The sequence below is a fragment of the Trachypithecus francoisi genome, unplaced genomic scaffold (genome assembly GCF_009764315.1).
Source record: "Trachypithecus francoisi isolate TF-2019V2 unplaced genomic scaffold, Tfra_2.0 Lachesis_group1, whole genome shotgun sequence".
In the NCBI taxonomy this organism is placed as follows: domain Eukaryota; kingdom Metazoa; phylum Chordata; class Mammalia; order Primates; family Cercopithecidae; genus Trachypithecus; species Trachypithecus francoisi.
In genome coordinates, this window is record NW_022681454.1 from 81,463,095 (window position 1) to 81,481,155 (window position 18,061).

General features: G+C 38.0%; 1 protein-coding gene across 11 annotated transcripts in view; it reads right to left on the reverse strand.

Moving 5' to 3' along the window:
- The window catches only part of DCUN1D4 (defective in cullin neddylation 1 domain containing 4), an 82,970-nt gene that overhangs the window by 13,022 nt on the left and 51,887 nt on the right, over positions 1–18,061 (reverse strand). For all 11 annotated transcript variants that reach the window (XR_004438022.1, XR_004438023.1, XR_004438025.1 and 8 more), the window contains exons 6-8: positions 17,066–17,136; positions 11,880–11,971; positions 4,368–4,476 (exon numbers count right to left, since the gene is read on the reverse strand). Coding sequence is in view for 5 of the 11 variants with exons in the window: in XM_033214706.1 (XP_033070597.1) it covers positions 4,368–4,476; positions 11,880–11,971; positions 17,066–17,136 (272 nt within the window). In the remaining 6 variants the exon portion in view is untranslated. The remainder of the gene's footprint in view (positions 1–4,367; positions 4,477–11,879; positions 11,972–17,065; positions 17,137–18,061) is intronic.

Here is an 18,061-nt window from a genome sequence, read left to right on the forward strand (position 1 = left end):
AAATTATTAAAAATGAGACAGGGAAAAAACTGAAAAAATAAAAAGGAACACAGCATTAGTTGCTTGTGGGACACATTCAAGCAACCAAACACAGTTATAACGGTAGTCCCAGAAGAGCAGAGAGAGAACAGAAAAAATATTTGGAGAAATAACAGCAGAAAAAGTTCCCAACTTAATTAAAAACTATAAACCCGCAGATCCAAAAAGCTCAACAATCCCTAACCAAAATAAACATAAAGAAAATTATCCCAGGGAATATTATAATAAACTTGCTAAAAAACAATGGAAAGAGAATAACAAGTCAGAAAACAAAAGACATATTTAGAGGAATAAAGATAAGAATGACACCAGATTTATAATTACACATGATGAAAGATAATGCAGAGACATTACTGCAGTACTGAAAGAATAAAGTGTCAATCTAGAATTTTTTACCCAGAGAAGTCTCTTTCTAAGTGGAAGGCAAAATAAAAGCTTACAGAATTCATCACCAGCAGATCTATCCTATGAGAAATGTTAAAGACAGTTTTTTAGGCAGAAGGAAAATGATACCAGATAGAAATCTGGATCTACACAAAAGAAATGAAGAGCATAGAAATGATATATTTGGTATATCTGAGTAACAATAAAAGACATTTTTGCCAATTTAAAGCAAAAGTTATAGCAGCATATTGTGAGATTTACAGCCTAAATAAAATATATGACAAAAACAGCATGAAGTATGAGAGGGCAAAATGAAAGTATACTGTTGTAAAGATTCTTGCATTATATTATATTCTTCATTATACATGAAGTGGCATAATATTATATGAAGGTAGGCTGTGAAATTTAAAGATGTATACTGGAACGCCCAGAGCAACTACTAGGACAAAAAAGTTAATAAGGCAATAGTGAAAATAAAATGGAATGATTTAAAAAATCAATCTAAAAAGAAGGCATGAAAAGAGGAAAAAATGAACAAAAAATAGGTGGGATACATAGAGAAAAAATAGCAAGATAGGAGATATAAATTTTGACCATACCAATAATTACATTAAATGTAATAGTTTCAGCATCCCAGTTAAAACACATATTGTCAGACCCAACCATATGCTATCTATAAGACACCCACTTCAAACGTAAAGAAACAGGTTAAAAGTAAAAGATTTAAAAAAGATACAGCATGCAGACTTTAATCAAAAGAAAGTTGGAGTGAACACATTTGTATTGGACAAAGTAGACTTCAGTATAAGGAATATTACTAGAGATAAAGAGAGACATTTCTTAATGGTAAAAAGGTACTCAATTCATCAAGAGGATATAACAATACTAAGTATGTCTAAACCTAGTATCAGTGCTTCAAAACGTGCAGCAAAAAAGTGATAGAGGTGACAGAAGAAATACAGGTGGAGAGTTCAACATTCCTCTCTCAGTAGTTGACAGAACAAGTAGACAGAAATAAGGAAGAATCCAGAAGACCTGAACAACACTATCAACCAACTTGACCTAATTGACATTTATAGAACACTCCATTGACAACAGTAGAACATTTCATTCTTCTAAAGTACGCATAAAACATTCACTGCAGCAGACCATATTCTGGACCATAAATCAAATAGATTACAATTATACAGGGTATGTTCTCTGACCACAACAGCATTAAACTGAGTATCAATAATAGAAAGAATATCTGGAAAATCCTAAATACCTGGAAAATAACATACTTCTAAATAATCAATGGGCCAAAAAATAATTCACAAGGGGAACTAGAAAATATTTTTAACTGAATGAAAATGAAAATAAAACATCTCAAAATTGGTGAAAATACAGCTCAACAAAACAAAGCAAAAAAGAATAGGATCCATTAAAAAATTTATCTTAGAGCATATTTTAGCTAAACTCTATCTGGTAATCAGGCAATGATTAAATATGGTTGTTTTTATTTATTGTTATGTGAAAGGGCTTAATCCATCAATATTAACTGAGACTCCTTTAAAACAAAGGACGTACAAAGAAAGAAAGTACAGAGTCCCTCAATCTACCAGGAAAAATTAAGGTCTGTACTCAAACTTCAAAGCTAAGCAGAGGAGACACCAGGAGTATGTAACTGAAACCAGCACAATCCCACCCTGACAGGATGATCCCTGACAGGCTGAGGGGCAGGCTGTGTGGAAGCAGAAGTACGTGGCTCAGACCCAGGGCCTGGATGGATACAACTATGCTAGTGCAAATGGGGTGCTAGGCAAGGGCCCAGCATGACCAAAGGCAGAATGCAGAGATGCCAGGAAACAGGGCCAGTGAGCAACCATTAATGCAATTTCATCACAATGCAGGCATTGTGTGGGGAAGCTTGGGACTTAGTTGTGAGGGTGTGGAGTAACCCACACACTAGATCTGGAGACAGAAGGCCTCGGTTTGAGTCATGGATCTACTATGAACAACGTGGCCATTTCTCCCCTTTGCTGAAGTGCACTTTCTTACTCTGTGGACTGAAACCATCCCTGGCTGTCCCTCAGAGCTGCCGTGGGAACAACTGTGTCATATACCCAGGGAAGTGTTGGGTTGATATAAAGACAGTGGGGAGGTACTAGAGGCTGTGGGGAGCAGGAAGGTGGCCGAGTGACCCAGGGGCTGAAAGAAGAGGAATGACACCCTAGTGATGTGAGCACTGGGTAAGAAGTGAAAGAATGTGGACATGAGGCTACCAGAAGAGTGCTGGTAAGGAGAAGCACGGCCTCCACCGGTGAGGCTGCAGTGGAGGCACCAAGAAAAAGGTGGCCAAAGGAGCACTCATGAGATGGGCCAGGGTGACTGCCCCAGAATGGGACGGAAGCCAGGGAGGAGTAAAGCAGAACCTGGATCTAAAGCACATTGAATATCTGGGAGAACTGTGACCCCCTCAATCAAGGAAGTTAGACAATAGAGGTGATTTGAGTAGAGAAGGTATGATGTTTCTAAATGAATTTCTACCCATACTATAAGAAACAGCTGACTTTGGGAGGAAAAAAAAAAGCTCATGAAATAAACTATTTAATCCTAGAAACCAGTTAACTATTCTAAAAGCATTTAGCAAAAAAAGCATCTGACAAATAACTTCCCTTTTCTTTTTTTAACCTCGAACTCCTGTTCTTAAGCAATCCTCTCACCTCAGCCTCCTGAGTAGCTAGAACTACAGGCATCGTATCTGGGTAATTTTTAAATTTTTTTTTATAGAGACAGGGTCTCAGTATGTTACCCAGTCTGGTCTCAAACTTCTGGCTTTAAGTGATCTTCCTGTCTCAGCTTCCTAAAGTGCTGGGGTTACAGGTATGAGCCACTGTGTCTGGCCTGGCATGTAACTTTTATATACTATTATGCAAATGCCATTTTATCAAACACTGTATCTGAATTTTACCTCATCATTTTTAACATCAATACATTGCTATGCATGGTGTGATTTTACTAGAAGGTTGTAATAATGGGAAAACGCATGAATGAGGGCACCACAGAGAACGTTATTGCAAGATGCATCAAAATTCACTATCAAATAAACCTTTGGTGCTGAACTGGCAGAGCCAAAGAGAGTAAAAAGTGAAAAAAATCAATATGGTGGTAAGGAAAAAAGAATCATTTGTCACTGAGTTCTCTGCCTTAAAAAAAAAAATCATTAAAAAAAATACAATCAAACAAGAAAGCCTAGTCACCTGAATCCACTAAACAAACAGACTTAACAGAAAACATCATTTCAGAATAAACTATAATTGTATGGGATATAGATTTTGTTTGAATTGAGTATGATGCCAACTGGTGCTTCAAAATTCACTACGTATGGTGACTAGGCTGAAAAGTAAGACTTTTATTTCACTCCAAGGGAACCACTTTCACATACTTCGACTTGACTCACTATGTGAGAAACAGGGTAATTGCTTTTCAAAACAACGATTAGAAAAATACATTTGAGTAATGTTCACTGAAAGTAGCTTAGGTCTAAAATTCACATGATTTCTAAATACAATAATAGCACCCAGGGTGAATCTGAGTTAGATATGATTAGCTTATTCTAGTAAATTCAACAGGAGAAGGTTTGTTGTTCTGTGAGAAGGAAAGCTTTTCCAACCTTATCTAAGAGACATTTAAGACAGTGTGTGTTGCATGCTCATGTTACTTCTAAGCCAATAGCAAGAGTCAGTAAACGTCTGCCACTAGAGCTTTCTGCTGACCTCTAAAATGTTTGCCCAGAATCAAACTTCATTTTCAAAAGCATACATGTAGAAAGAAATACTAACTAGCATCCTGGGAGTAACTTATTCAAGATTTTTTGCTGTGGCATGTAAAAATGAACCTCATAAGGCAATTTTAAAAGGGGAGGGAAGAGAGGGAAACATCTGGATAGGCTCCAGAGAACTCACCCGTGCAAAGTCAAACGCGTATCTGTAAATAAGTTTAAAGTTTGTAGAATCATTTAAGAATGATCTTAAGTAATCCAAAGTATTTCTGAGTTTTTCTGTTGTATCACATCTAGAAAAATAAAATAAAAGCAAATTACGAACTGAGTTCATTTATTAATTTTTTTAATTGAGGCAGTAATATAAACTCAATATCAAAGGAAAGAATAAACCCTGAAGTTGAAACCCATCCATAATCTATTTTTTCTACACTTAAAAAATTTTTAAATGTACAGAAAAGTTGAAAGAATAGTAAATAACCACTCATATACCATCCCCTTGATCCAGCAATTAACTTTTTTTCTATTTATGCACTCTCTCATATACGTATACATTTTCTATACCATTTAAAAGTTGCAAACACAATGAAACTTCATCCCTAAACACTTTAAAACCATCATCAGTCTTATGACTGTATCAACGTTAACTTTCTTAGCTGATATACAATCCACATACAAATTTCCCAGTTATTCCCCAATTTCTTTTATAGCTGCTGTTTTCAACCAGGAACCAATCAAGGACCATGCACTGCTTTTAGCTGTCATATTTCCTTAGTCTCTAGAAGAGTGCCCTGCCTTTTTCTTTCTTGATAATGTCATTTTTGGAGACCAGACCACTTGCTTTTGCAGAATGTCCATCTGTCAGATAATTTCCCTATGATTATATTAGATCCCACACTTCCAACACTATATATGATCATAGGGAAATCAGAATTTCCCTATGATTATATTAGATCCAACAACAACATTCATCATGTCTGTCTATCCCTGTCCCATTATTGGTGGATTCCTATTGTTATGGTGGTATCTACCATTTTCCATTGAAAAGCAATTCTTCCTCTTTGAAACAGTATCTACAGGATGATACCTTGAGACTATAAATGTCCAGTCCTAACAACCTTTCACTCAATGTGTATTGTACACTAAACTTCCTATTTTCCTCCTGTCTCAATATCCCCACAAATAAGCAATGAACATCCTATCCAAGAGACCGGGTCCACTAGTGATAAGTCTGCCCCCTGCCACAAGGTCCCCTTCTTGCCCTCCCCTGACTATGACTGAGTGACATCCACACCCACCAATCTGACATCCAGGGAAGGAACTTGCCCATGGGTCCTCACTCTCTCTAGGTTCCCCACCTGCTTAGCAGAGCCCACTCCCTGGGAGCTTCTCCCATATAGCTCCGTGTGGCATGCCATGCTTCCCTCTTGAGAACCTGAGAACAAAATAAATCCTTTAATCTCCTATGCCTCTCTCAGTGGAAGTTCTGTGGCCATGCTGGAATTATCTTTAAAGACCTCACAAGGAGGACATACTCCTGACAACACACAATGGTTATAGCATCCATTGGTGATACCTGCCTGAATCAGTAACATCTGAAGATCCAAGATCGTGATTTTCTAATCCTATCATTCCTTTTACATTTATTGGCTATAATTCTTCTTTAAAGAAGAGCTCCACACATGACCTTCTTATTTTCTGGACTTAGGATTTTTTGCGTTTAATTCAGTGTATTATAATCTGTTACTGTCATTATTCTTCTTGATTGTACAAAATTTCCTCATTTGGGCAGTAGCCCCCTAAAGCTGGCTCTAGTTTCCTTCTGACATGTCCCCCCCCAAGTCTCTGAGCATTGCCTTACTTTCTGGCACAAGATGTTACAGTTCACCCTATTCTTACCCTATTCCAGACTTGAAATCAGCCATTTCTCCAGGGAGCCTTGGTGATGATAACCTGTTTTTACCAGTAAGTGATACAGTGTTTACTTTTCATAAGCAAGCAGACTGACTGGTTCTTTTTACAAACTAATTTTCTGTTTGCAATATCTAGCCCTTAAAAAGGAGAATCAAGAGCCACCATTTTCACCAGCAATATTAAAGATTTTCAACGCTGAATATGTATTGTGTTTCTCTATTATAGATCTTTAACCTACTAAGTACAGATAATACATATACCAAGTATTATCAATATATTTTATATACTATATAAACCAAAATGGTTCATAATAGAGCATACTAATCTATTTTTAAAAACAAATGTTTTTAAAATCTGCTGCTTCTTTGTACCTAACTACAAATAAATCCTCATGATCTCTTTGTTGAGATGATAAACTATCTAAAAGCCTGCAATTAGGCTAAATGTTTAATTTCTATGAAACAGAACAATTTAGAAAGTCCTTTATTTCTTCCTAATGTGAAAAGTAAAAAAGATTAAAATTGGGTTATTTTGGAGTCAGAAAACACTTCTTCAAGAGAATGACACACAAGCTAAGAGTTGAGAGATAAGCAGGAACTAGATATTTTGGAGAGGTGAGAAAGGCTCTCTGTCTATTAGGAACAGCATATGCAAAGGCCCAGAAGCAGATGGGAGTATGGTTTAAGTCCAACAGACTAAAAGACAGCCACTGTGGCTGGAAGGTATAGAGGAAGATGGAAAGAGCTATAAGATGATGCTGACAGGAACACGGGGTCGGGCTCATAAAGGGTTTTTGTAGTCCAGAGTGAGGGTTTTTAAAATTACATCCTAGGAACAAAGGAGGGCACCTGCCACTATGAGAAAGACCATGATCAGGGCTGCATCTTGACAAGCTCACTCTTGATCTCCATGGAGAAGGACTGGGGGGAAGGAAAAGAGATATGAAGAGCCAGTTAGAGATCTAGTGCCAGAATCCCAAGGAGGGGGTCACAGGGACTAGAAAGATACACAAGAAAGCAGTAAACAGGAGTTAAGTCTGGAAGGCAGGGCTGAATTTACACTGGGTGCTTCTACTACAGGGTTAGTGTTTTTAATGGTGTGTATATAATAATATAATATTAATAATAATGGGGGAGGGTCAAAAAGGAGGGAAACTGGGTAACCCAAAAACATAAGGTCCAGGTCCCTGTTCTTCACTGGAAAGAGGGTCAAGGACCAAAGCCACAGATTTGGTTGGCAGTTTAGTTTAGTCCTGTCTAAGAAGAAGAAGAGCAGCTGTTTGTTTTAACAGATTCAAGAGCAGGAAGCACTAATTTAGATAACTACCCCATAGTTAAAAGAAAATAAAGTTAGCTATAAATCTCCAGGCAGAGCTACTATGAGAAGAAATGTGAAGTTCTACAGCATGCCTGGGAGCAAGTCCAACACCTTGTCCCTATGATTGAAAGATGCTCAGAGATCCTGTCTGAAATGCAGGAAATGAACAGTTCTTGTGCTTTACACATAAAATACACAAGTAATATTACTAACTCATGTACCCATTACAAACCTGGGGTTGGAGCTAATATTGCCAATACAGAGTTTAATCTCCTTTAAAGGGGGTCTCGAACACACAAAGCCCCTGGACTGGCCCCCAATAGTGAAATAGGCCACTGAGTCACCCTGTCCAGAACCACAGGTTGCCATCTAGTGGCCAGTAAATATGCACATCTTCAGAGGACTCAGTTCTAACAGAGCCTGGCTTGGGACATGTAAGCTACCAACGTGACTTTAGAAAGCAGCCACATCTTCAACTCAAGTCTTCCAACATGTTTCTATGTACCATGTATAAAAAAACTTGTAGAAGTCACAGTGACAGTGCCATGCTTCTAAGGAACACCATTTCCCAGCACAAAAAAATGCACACAATGTTTTGAGTTTGCTGCTGTAACAGATTTGTAAGGACAGAAATCAACACAGTAATCTTCAAAGTTTATAAAATCAAAGGTAGCTTTCCCCTATTACCCAGGAAAAAGGCCTCTGCTCCTTCCCTTAGTCGTCCCAAAGGTATTTTTCCAGCCCATCATCAGTTTATTGTAGTTACAATTCTCACTTTTTTTTTTAAGTTTAAGCACCACAATTAGTTTAATTCATCAGACCAAAACAGGAGCTGTGTCTTCTCTGGCAGAGGAATGATCTCGGGAGTGCAAGGATAGATGTTCCCTACCAGCTGCCAGCCTAAGACCAAACTCTCACACCACCCACCTCCTGTTCCAGGTTCACAGGCCCTAGGGAAGCCAAGCACACAATTCCTCTAGAGAGCATCAAGGAGATTAATTTTTGAGAGCCCAGGCATAAGCCATAAGCCATACTTCAACACCCTAGTTTAATGATGCTACCAGAGACACCCAGGAAATGACAGAAATGATTGAAAACTCTGGTTTTACAGCCCATGGGCTTTCTGTTTCTACCACACTCCCACCACACAGTAACTTTTTTTTTTTTCTTTTTTGCAGCATTTTAACTAAATATAATGAATGGTCTGAACGTTTGTATCCTCCCTAACTTCGTAGGTTGAAATCCTCACCCCCAAGACGATGGTATCAAAAAGTGGTGCCTTTGTGAGATTATTAGGTTCTGGGGGCAGAATATTCATGAATGAGATTAGTTAAGAGACCCAAGGGAGCTTGTTTGCCCCTTCCAACATGGGAAGACCCAGTTAGAAAGCACCATCTATGAACTAAAAAGCACCTCTCACCAGACACCAAATCTATGGCATCTTGGTCTTGAGCTTCTGGGCCTCCAGAGAAATAAAATTCTGTTGTTTATAAGCCACCCAGTCTAAAGCATTCTGTTATAGCTGCCTAAATGGCCTAAGACATGAATACATATAAATAAAGATTTTGTTGTATGCTTGTTAATTCCAGTTTGAGATCAAAATATTTCATTAGTTGGTTTAATAAAATCAAAATGAGCAAATATAGAAAAGAAATCCAAAACAGAAGACAAAATAGTTTAAAAGACAGATTACTTTCTGCCTTTAGAGCATATAAACGATTACTCTCTGGGTTTTCTTGAGTACTAGGTGCACATACCTCACAAAAACAATGCTTATTTAGTTACTTTACTGGCATAAGGATAAGTGACCTTATTACTTTTAGATCTTTTGCCTGAATATTGTTTATAAGCCCCTCCTCTTAATGGACTTTATCTTACTCATGGTTTTTGTTTCCCTAGGGCCTAGAATACTACACTTGGCACATCACTGTCATTCAAACATTTGCTGAACAAATGACTAATCTAGAAAGGCTGGAAGGTAGGGGTGGGAGGGTAGGCAGAGGTTCTTCAAACTTGAAGTTGGACTATTTTTGAACTACAAAGAAACTTAAAAGTTACTCTGAATAATTATCTCCACCTCATTGATGAGGACACCAACCTCAGAGTTCACATCAAAAAAGCAAGCAGTTCCTCCATGCCTTTATAGTGGATCAGGCTTGTCACTAAACCCTGAATTGCAAGGATCAAGTGGCAATCATCCTGAGAACCCACCTGCCACCACCTGCATCATACAAAGTGGCAAGCAAGGTTCCCAACAAACAGCCTGAAGGAGTACCCTGCACTCAAAACGCGGATGCAGACCTCTTCCAGGAAATTGCTTCTCACTTCCCAGAAGACATGGCCCTCAAAACACACGGGCAAGGTCTGGTATCAGGTAATATTCTTTTGCAGAGGGACATTCTTTTGTAAAGAACTTAGTACTATACAAACTGGGTATCACACCTTCTTAAGACAAATAAAAATGGGCCTGAAAATGTTGATGGTGCCTCGTCTGAAGGCTGGAAATAAAATCCTGATATGCCCATGCATTCATCATCACAAGGACACTTTAAAATGGAGCCATCGGCTGCTCTACGCAGCAATGATGGCCAGGCACGGTGGCTTACGCCTGTAATCCCAACACTTTGGGAGGCTGAGGTGGGCAGATCACTTGAGGTCAGGAATTCGAGCCTAGCCAACATGGCGAAACCCCGTCTCTACTAAAAATACAAAAATCAGCCGGGTGTGGTGGTGCCCTCTTGTAATCCCAGCTACTCGGGAGGCTAGGGCACAAGAATCACTTGAACCCAGGAGGCAGAGGTTGCTGTGAGCCAACAGCACGCCACTGCACTCCAGCCTGGGTGACAGAGGGACATTTCGTCTCAAAAAAAAAAAAAAAGAAATGAAAAGAAAAGAAAAAGGAAGCAATGAAGTGAGAAAAATAATGAAAGAGAGTGAATAGGATTAAAATCATAAGGAGATGTTCCCCCAAAAGGACAAACAAGTTTTAAAAGATTTCAGAGAATTTAACTCTAAAATTCTAGAACACACTCTGACAGGAAAGTATATTTGTAAAAGGGTGAAAAGGGTGGTTTGGCTTTTACCTAAAACTCATTTGTCATCAGATAATATTGTTAGAAGGAAGAATATGATTTAAGAATGAGAAGTCTTAAGTGTTCTTCCCATCCTTGCTACATTCACACATCACCGATCCCCTCTTTGCCTCAGTTTCCTCATTTGTAAAATGTTCAGGATAAAATCTGATCTGTCTTCTTCACAAAGTAGCTATGAGGCATTCAAATGGGAGAACAGTGAAAAGTCTTCATAAACTACTAAAGCACAATGTGAAAGCATTCTTAACAATAATAAATGAACAATGACATTAAAAGTGGACAAATTCCAAAATTATTTAAATAAAACCATTTCGACTCCAATTTTAATCTAGTAAAAATCAAGATCTATTATTCTTAAAGTGAAAAGAAAAAGATAAGTCATCCCAACTACTTTAGATTAAAATTACTATGTTAAGAATTAGCACTTCATCTTCAATGCTATTTGAAACATTTAGTCATCCACTTTAACTGCATCTTTCAAGGCCTAATATAGAATGACAGTTTGTTTTCTTGAATGAAACTGAGCAAACACACAACACGCAGGCGCATGCACACACGCACATACTGCATGCACAAGGCAAATACATAAAACCATTGATTTTTCTTATCCTGGGTCAGGTTACACAAACCAAATCTTTATTAATTTTTTAAATCACTGGAGTAATGAAGTTTTAATTTTACCCAAACCTAAAATCAGAATATATAAAGAGATATCAAATATTTTAACTTACAAGTTATATGTTACTCAACTTTTTCTCACTAACTATAAACCAGATGCCAGTAAGTCTTTGCCTTTTAATCTCTAAAACTGCACCGTCCAACTCAATAGCTACTGGGCACATGTGACTACTGACCACTTGAAATGTGGCTAATACAAATGGAGATGGACCATAAAATACACCCCAGATTTTGAAGACTAACCATGAGAAAAAATAATATAAAAATATCTCATTGACTTCTTAAAAACACTGATTAAATATTGGAATGAAAATATGCTGGATTGTTTGGGGTTAATAAAATAGATTAAAACTGATTTTACCTGTTTCTACTTTCACATGTGGCTATTAAAAAATCTTAAATTACATAGGTGGCTTTCTCATATGAGAAAATGTTGGTCTATTTCTCTTGCAGAGAGCTGCTCTACAAGAATACCAACACACTCTGTCTCTCTACATACACGTATAGACACTTTATAAATTTGCCCAGAATAGTCCTCAAAATGGGTCTTAGTCTTTACATCCTTGGCCACTGCGAAAGCTTGGCCAGACCACCTGACTTCCTTCCACTCACTCAATCACCTGAATCCTGAAGTCCCAGGAAGAGGCAACCACCTGGGAAGGGCAGGGACCCCACTAGTGCAGCCTAGGACTTACTGGAGAGAAGTCATTCCTTTTAACCACTCCTGTAGAGTAAAATAACCCATGTTTTGTGCATCCAATTTCCAAGCTAGGACAAGCATAACTACCTGTTAAAAAAAATACACAATTAAAAAAAAATTAGACAAATTAAAAAAGAATAAACAAACAGATCTGTCATTAATACATTAACGTTTTGCCGAATGCATCTGTTTACAGTAGTTTAGTCACTGAAATATGAGCAGAGTTAACTTCAAAAATGAGTTCTAGTTTGGCAAATATCCAAAAAATTTGACAATATCGTCTGCTGACAAGAGTTTGGAGAAGCATGTATTCTCCTGATGTACAATAGTGGAGGTGTAGGGTGACCACCCTCTCCAGAGGGCGGTATCAAATGTAAAACCAGTTATTGACAATTCCACCTACGCAGTTATCTTATAGGTCTACCTGTAAACAGACACAAAGATGACTAGTCAACAGTATTTACTGCAGTACAATTTGTAGCAGTTAAAGACTGAAAACAACCAAATGTCCATTAATAAGGGACTGGTTAAATACTTCTTTGCTGAATACATTCCATATAAAGGAATACTATGACACCACTAAGATGAATGAAGTAGAACTAGCTGGACAAATATGGAATAATCTCCAAGATATATTAAGTGAAACAGCAAGGTGTTGAACAGTGTATTAAAACATAACAAGGTGGACAGAAGGAGACACACAGTGGAGTTGTAGCACACATACTTTAATGTTTGTGAATTCACTGTATACACTGGTTGGAAATTATTTTAAAGTAGTCCCACATTCCACTTAAGACAGCACTATGTCTGGAGTGGTCCCAGGGTCTGTGGCATGGTCCCATCACTTGTAAAGGAGGGTCAGGCCCCCAGGTGCCACCTGTGCTTTTGTGACTCTTCTGAAACCACGCAGGTTTCAGAAACGGTGACAACGGTGACAATAAAAGCAGTTTATGCCACTGCTTGCTACTGTTTCACTTAGCTATTTTAGAGAAAAGATAGCACAGAGAACTGATGGTGAGTTTTAATAAATACCTGAAGGTGTAAAAACAAAATGACATTTCAAAGGTGCACCCAGTTTTAAGCTATCTGGAATGCTACATAGGGACAGGGCTGAGGCCATGTGTGATTGGGACAAGAGGAGGAAGCCTTCCTTCTCATCTACCTCAAAGATCCTAGAAGAGGTGAGAAGTAACTAAAAAAGAATGTCAGTCCTAAAAAGGTAAAGAGGAGGGACAGGGCCTTCTTAGGACCATTCTGCCAGCCACTCTGTAGAACTGGTTATCTCTGGACGGTCATTCATATATAAGGAACATCCAAGTCCTAAAATGGGGATCAGGTATACACTGTTAACAGGCTCTCTCTCTGTATTGAAACAGAAAAAGGCAATGGGTAGATATATATGTTTCTCCAAGGACTAGGATACCCCACACTGGCAGTTAATTCGATCTCTTTACATAAACCTAAGGCTTCATTTCAGCTACTGAAAGAATCATTCAAAACCATTAAAACACCATCCCTGTGCCCAACTGGGTCAGATGATGGCTGTGGTAAAAGGAACTAGGATGATATAAAAACATAAAACATGAGGCAAGAAATCATTTTTAATGATTTCTGAGCCTCCGAGAGCCAACATGTCCATTAAAAACTCTAGAACAAGAGTAGTTAGGAGATTCAGAAGCTCTTCTTCTTAAATTGTCTGCCAATAAGCTAGGTTGTAGGCTAAAAAATCTCTAGCTTTGTCTAATTTACATATAGAGTAGTAAGGAGAAGCTTTCTCTTGATGCTTTATGGTTTTCCTCACTGGAAATTAGTATCAGTGAGAACCTACGAAATTTTTAGGATCTTTAATCAAATAAATTAGTACATATGAATTTTTGAAAGTCATTAGGTTTTTTTAGATTAAAACATTTAGATTACTAGGTAAATCACTAGGACTGATTAGTAATGATTGCTTACAAGGCTAAAATATGACTGTTAAATAAGTTAGAAAGTGGTGACTTAAGAGACGGAGGGGCTACTAAGAATTTCCCAAAACGATGGGGTTACAGTTCTTCAAATTATTCACACATTAGTGGATTTTCTCCTCATCCCTCAGGTGTCTAGGAATTCTGACTCTTGCATATCAATTTACCTAGGACAACTAACCAGCTCACATTTTCTAATGTAAACTAGGTATTCTCAAACCATCTCTATTCTACTCTCTACCAAAAAGATTTAAAAATTCTACATAAACACTTGTTAAGTTAAAAAAAAATGGTGAGGTGCAAGAACCCACACACACAAGTATGAATGAAACATGGCTAAACAGCTAAAACAGATACTCATAATGGGAAAGTTCCTAAAAAAGAGACTTTCATAAGTTAACTAACAAGAAAGCTAAGTACTCAAAGAATTTTGCTGTTATCTTGGTAAACGAACGTAGACTTGAATTTTACAAGCCTGCTTAATTTCATAAGCTACAAATATCAGGTAAGGTGAGGGTTTTAAATACTTTAAACATGCTTGCCTATCAACGCAGACAAGGCTTGAAAACACCGTATTTCACCACTTGGTTTACAAACGTTAATGTCTCTGAAATGGGAATGCATCCACAATTGATATAGCATGTCAGAATTTATTTAGCAACACTTCTTCTTTCCTAGTGATATAAAATAACTTCTATTGGTGACAGCTTGGAATTGAAGTCCATACAGTGTAAATATTTGGATAATATTCTTTTTCTTTTCTTTTTTGAGACAGAGTCTTACTCTGTTGCCAGGACGGAGTACAGTGGTACGATCTCAGCTCACTGCAACATCCGCCTCCTGGGCTCAAGCGATTCTCGTGCCTCAGCCTCCTGAGTAGCTGGGATTACTGGCATACGTCACCACACCTGGCTAATTTTGGTATTTTATTAAAGATGGGGTTTCACCATGTTCTCCAGGCTGGTCTGAACTCCTGATCTCACGTGATCCACCCACCCACCTCGGCCTCTGAAAGTACTGGGATTACAGGCATGAGCCACCACGCCCGGCCTACATACTTGGATAATATGGCCTTTTAGTCTTTAATATGATTCTAAATTTTAAGGCTATTTCTATTCCTACAGAAATGGAGTTCTTTTTGTTTGTTTGGAGACGGAGTCCTGCTCTGTCACCCAGGCTGGAGTGCAGTGGCATGATCTTGGCTCTGCTCACTGCAACCTCCACCTCCTGGGTTCAAGTGATTCTCCTGCCTCAGCCTCCCAAGTAGCCACACCCAGCTAATTTTTGTATTTTTAGTAGAGATGGGGTTTCGCCTTATTGGCCAGGCTGGTCTCGAACTCCTGACCTCAGGTGATCCACCTGCCTCGCCCTCCCAAAGTGCTGGGATTACAGGCATGAGTGCCACCATGCCAGGCCAGAAACAGAGTTCTAAAGGACTCATAACTACCAAAACAGAATGACAATAGCTATCTTTTATTGAGTACTGGTATTTGGGGGTGAAGAAACTTGAAGAGCTGGGCCTCCCTTTCTTTTTCAGTTAGAATCAGCATCAGTGCTCTCCCATTCTGACAGGCTTTTCTGCCTCTGAGACTAAATGCTCAGCTAATCCCTCACATACCAGCAAGCCCTTTGTCTCCCAATCTTCTCAGCCTCTAATTTCAAGCCCAGGCCCTGCTGCCACTCCTCTGTCATATACTTATTATGGTACCCTATGTGGAACCTCCAGAGCCCCTCTCAAGCCCAACTCACTCTCAGCCCTCTGACTACACTGTTTAGAAAACACTCTGCCAAGCTTGGCCCAGCTCTCATAGAAAACTTCCTTCTTAAACTCAATGTAATGGTCTTTTCTTGTGCCTATGGGGCCCAGTCTATGGTAAAATACTATTGATCCAGGTGTCCCAAAACCTTCATGCCAAGTTGGGTAATTTATTGAAATACCTGAACTGGAATACATTACAAAAAAAAAAAAAAAAAACAGATAAAAATTTATGTAATAAGTGAAAGACATTCCAAAGACTCTTTAGAAAATTTAAAGCATTGCTGGGGGCCAAGGTAGATGACAGAAGCACAAAAATGGTAAGGGTAAAATAAAAAGTTTAAACAAAAAAATGTGAATTTTGCTAGTTTCTTTAAAAGCATGATATACACGCCTGGGCACCAGATATCTTCGAAACAGCCTGAATGAAGGGAATGATCTCTTGAGATCTCTTCCAGATCATAAATTCACTTAGGGTCTTGGACATATTTGTTACACTGGAGCTAATGTAATATTAAACTGCACAATTAATGAGGCAGCGCATGTGTATAAGCATAGATTTTCATTTTAGTATAAAAGAGGTGATGTGGGAACAGAAAAAATATTCAACAATAACATGATAAGAATTAGGCAAAAATAATTAAGCCTATAAAAATCACTCTAATTAAAAATAAATATCTAGGGTTTTTTACATTATAAAAAGCAATCATGGCTGGGTGCTGTGGCTCACACCTGTAATCCCAGCACTTTGGGAGGCTGAGCCAGGTGGATCACAAGGTCAGGAGATAGAGACCATCTGGCCAATATGGTGAAATCCCATCTCTATTAAAATATTAAAAAAATTAGCCAAGTGTGGCGGCTCGGGAGGCTGAGGCAAAGGAATTGCTTGAACCCGGGAGGCGGAGGCTGCAGTGAGCCGAGATCATATCATTGTATTCCAGCCTGGTGATGGTGTGAGACTTTGTCTCAAAAAAAAAAAAAAAAAAAGCAATCACTTTCTGAACTAAATTCAATTGGAAGTAAAAGATCTGTGAAAAAGTCTTGATAATTACAATCTACTCAAAATCATGATGAATAATTATAAGTCCTACATTGACTCTACATTAAGCTGAAACAACTACTGAGGGGCAGGAAGGTACACAGTGTACAATGTGGCCTCCACTTGATCCATTATTGTAGGCAAATGTGGCCACACCATTTTGTAAGCATCTGGCTTACTGTACCTTTTACATACAAGAAATCAAATGAGAGAAAAAATAACTATAGTTATACCATATCACTTACAAGAATGGAAAATCTGCTTATAGGACAAACTAGAATTGGAACTTATTTCTTAGATTGCTTCATTAAAACTAACATACGATTAGTTTTTAATTATTTATTTATTTATTTGCTAAAGAACAAAGATTTAAGTAAGAAAAATAACCAACGGATTCACCCAATTCAGTAAGTTAGACTCACGTTTTCTGGTTCAACACCAATGTCTTCACAAAATTTCTCCATGCCTTCAGGGCCTACAACATCATCAGTTCCTGTGAAATACAATCTTATGTAAATTAAATCTGACCATGCACACTACTCTAACCACTGTAGTAGTAATATATTGTCAACAAGTAAGACTTAAAGGTCATTAACTCCTTTTGGAAAAAAAAAAATCAAGTATAAGTTGAAAAGTATTGTGGAATTTCAGTATCTCTGAAGGACTCTACTTTGTACAATCATTTAAATCAACTTATCACAATATCCTTCAATCGTTGGAATATGGTATATACCATTTGTCTAAAGTTAAGGCTGAATTCAATTCCTCCTCTTTAAAACAGCTTAATCTTCAACTCTTACTTGGGTAAAAATTTCAATACATAAAATAATTTTTGGAGACACAGCAAAGAACCACATAATAGTCTCTATAAAATTAAATAAAAAAAAACATAAATGTTTCTTTTACATAGAAAAAAATCAAGTTATCACTCTGTTCTTGATAAAGTCAGTAAGGTCCCCTTTTTCCGTTCTAGCATTAGCTCTGATTCTTCCTGAAGGAACCGTCCACACATTCCATCTCTAATTTATCTCCCTTTCACTTTGCAACCATTGGAATTTGGTTTCTTACCTTCTCCTAGCTCTCCACTGAAATTCTTTTTGTCAAGGTCTCTGATAACCCCCTAAATGTCGAATCTAACAGACAAATTCGGTCTTTGTTTTAACTGACCATTTTGTGATATCTGAAAATCTGAAGCAGTTCTTTCCTCACAAAACTGTCTCTTCCCATGGCTTCTGGAAGCACCCTCTCTCATCTGGTTCTCCTGCTTCCTCTCCTCTTTTGGCTTCTTTATGGGTTCTTCTGCTTCTCCCAGATGGTTAAATTTGATGTGCAAAGATTCATCCTTAAACCTCTTCTAGTGCTTGCTATATACATTATTCTCAGGAAATTTCAACCATACTCAAGGTCTCAGGTCCTAC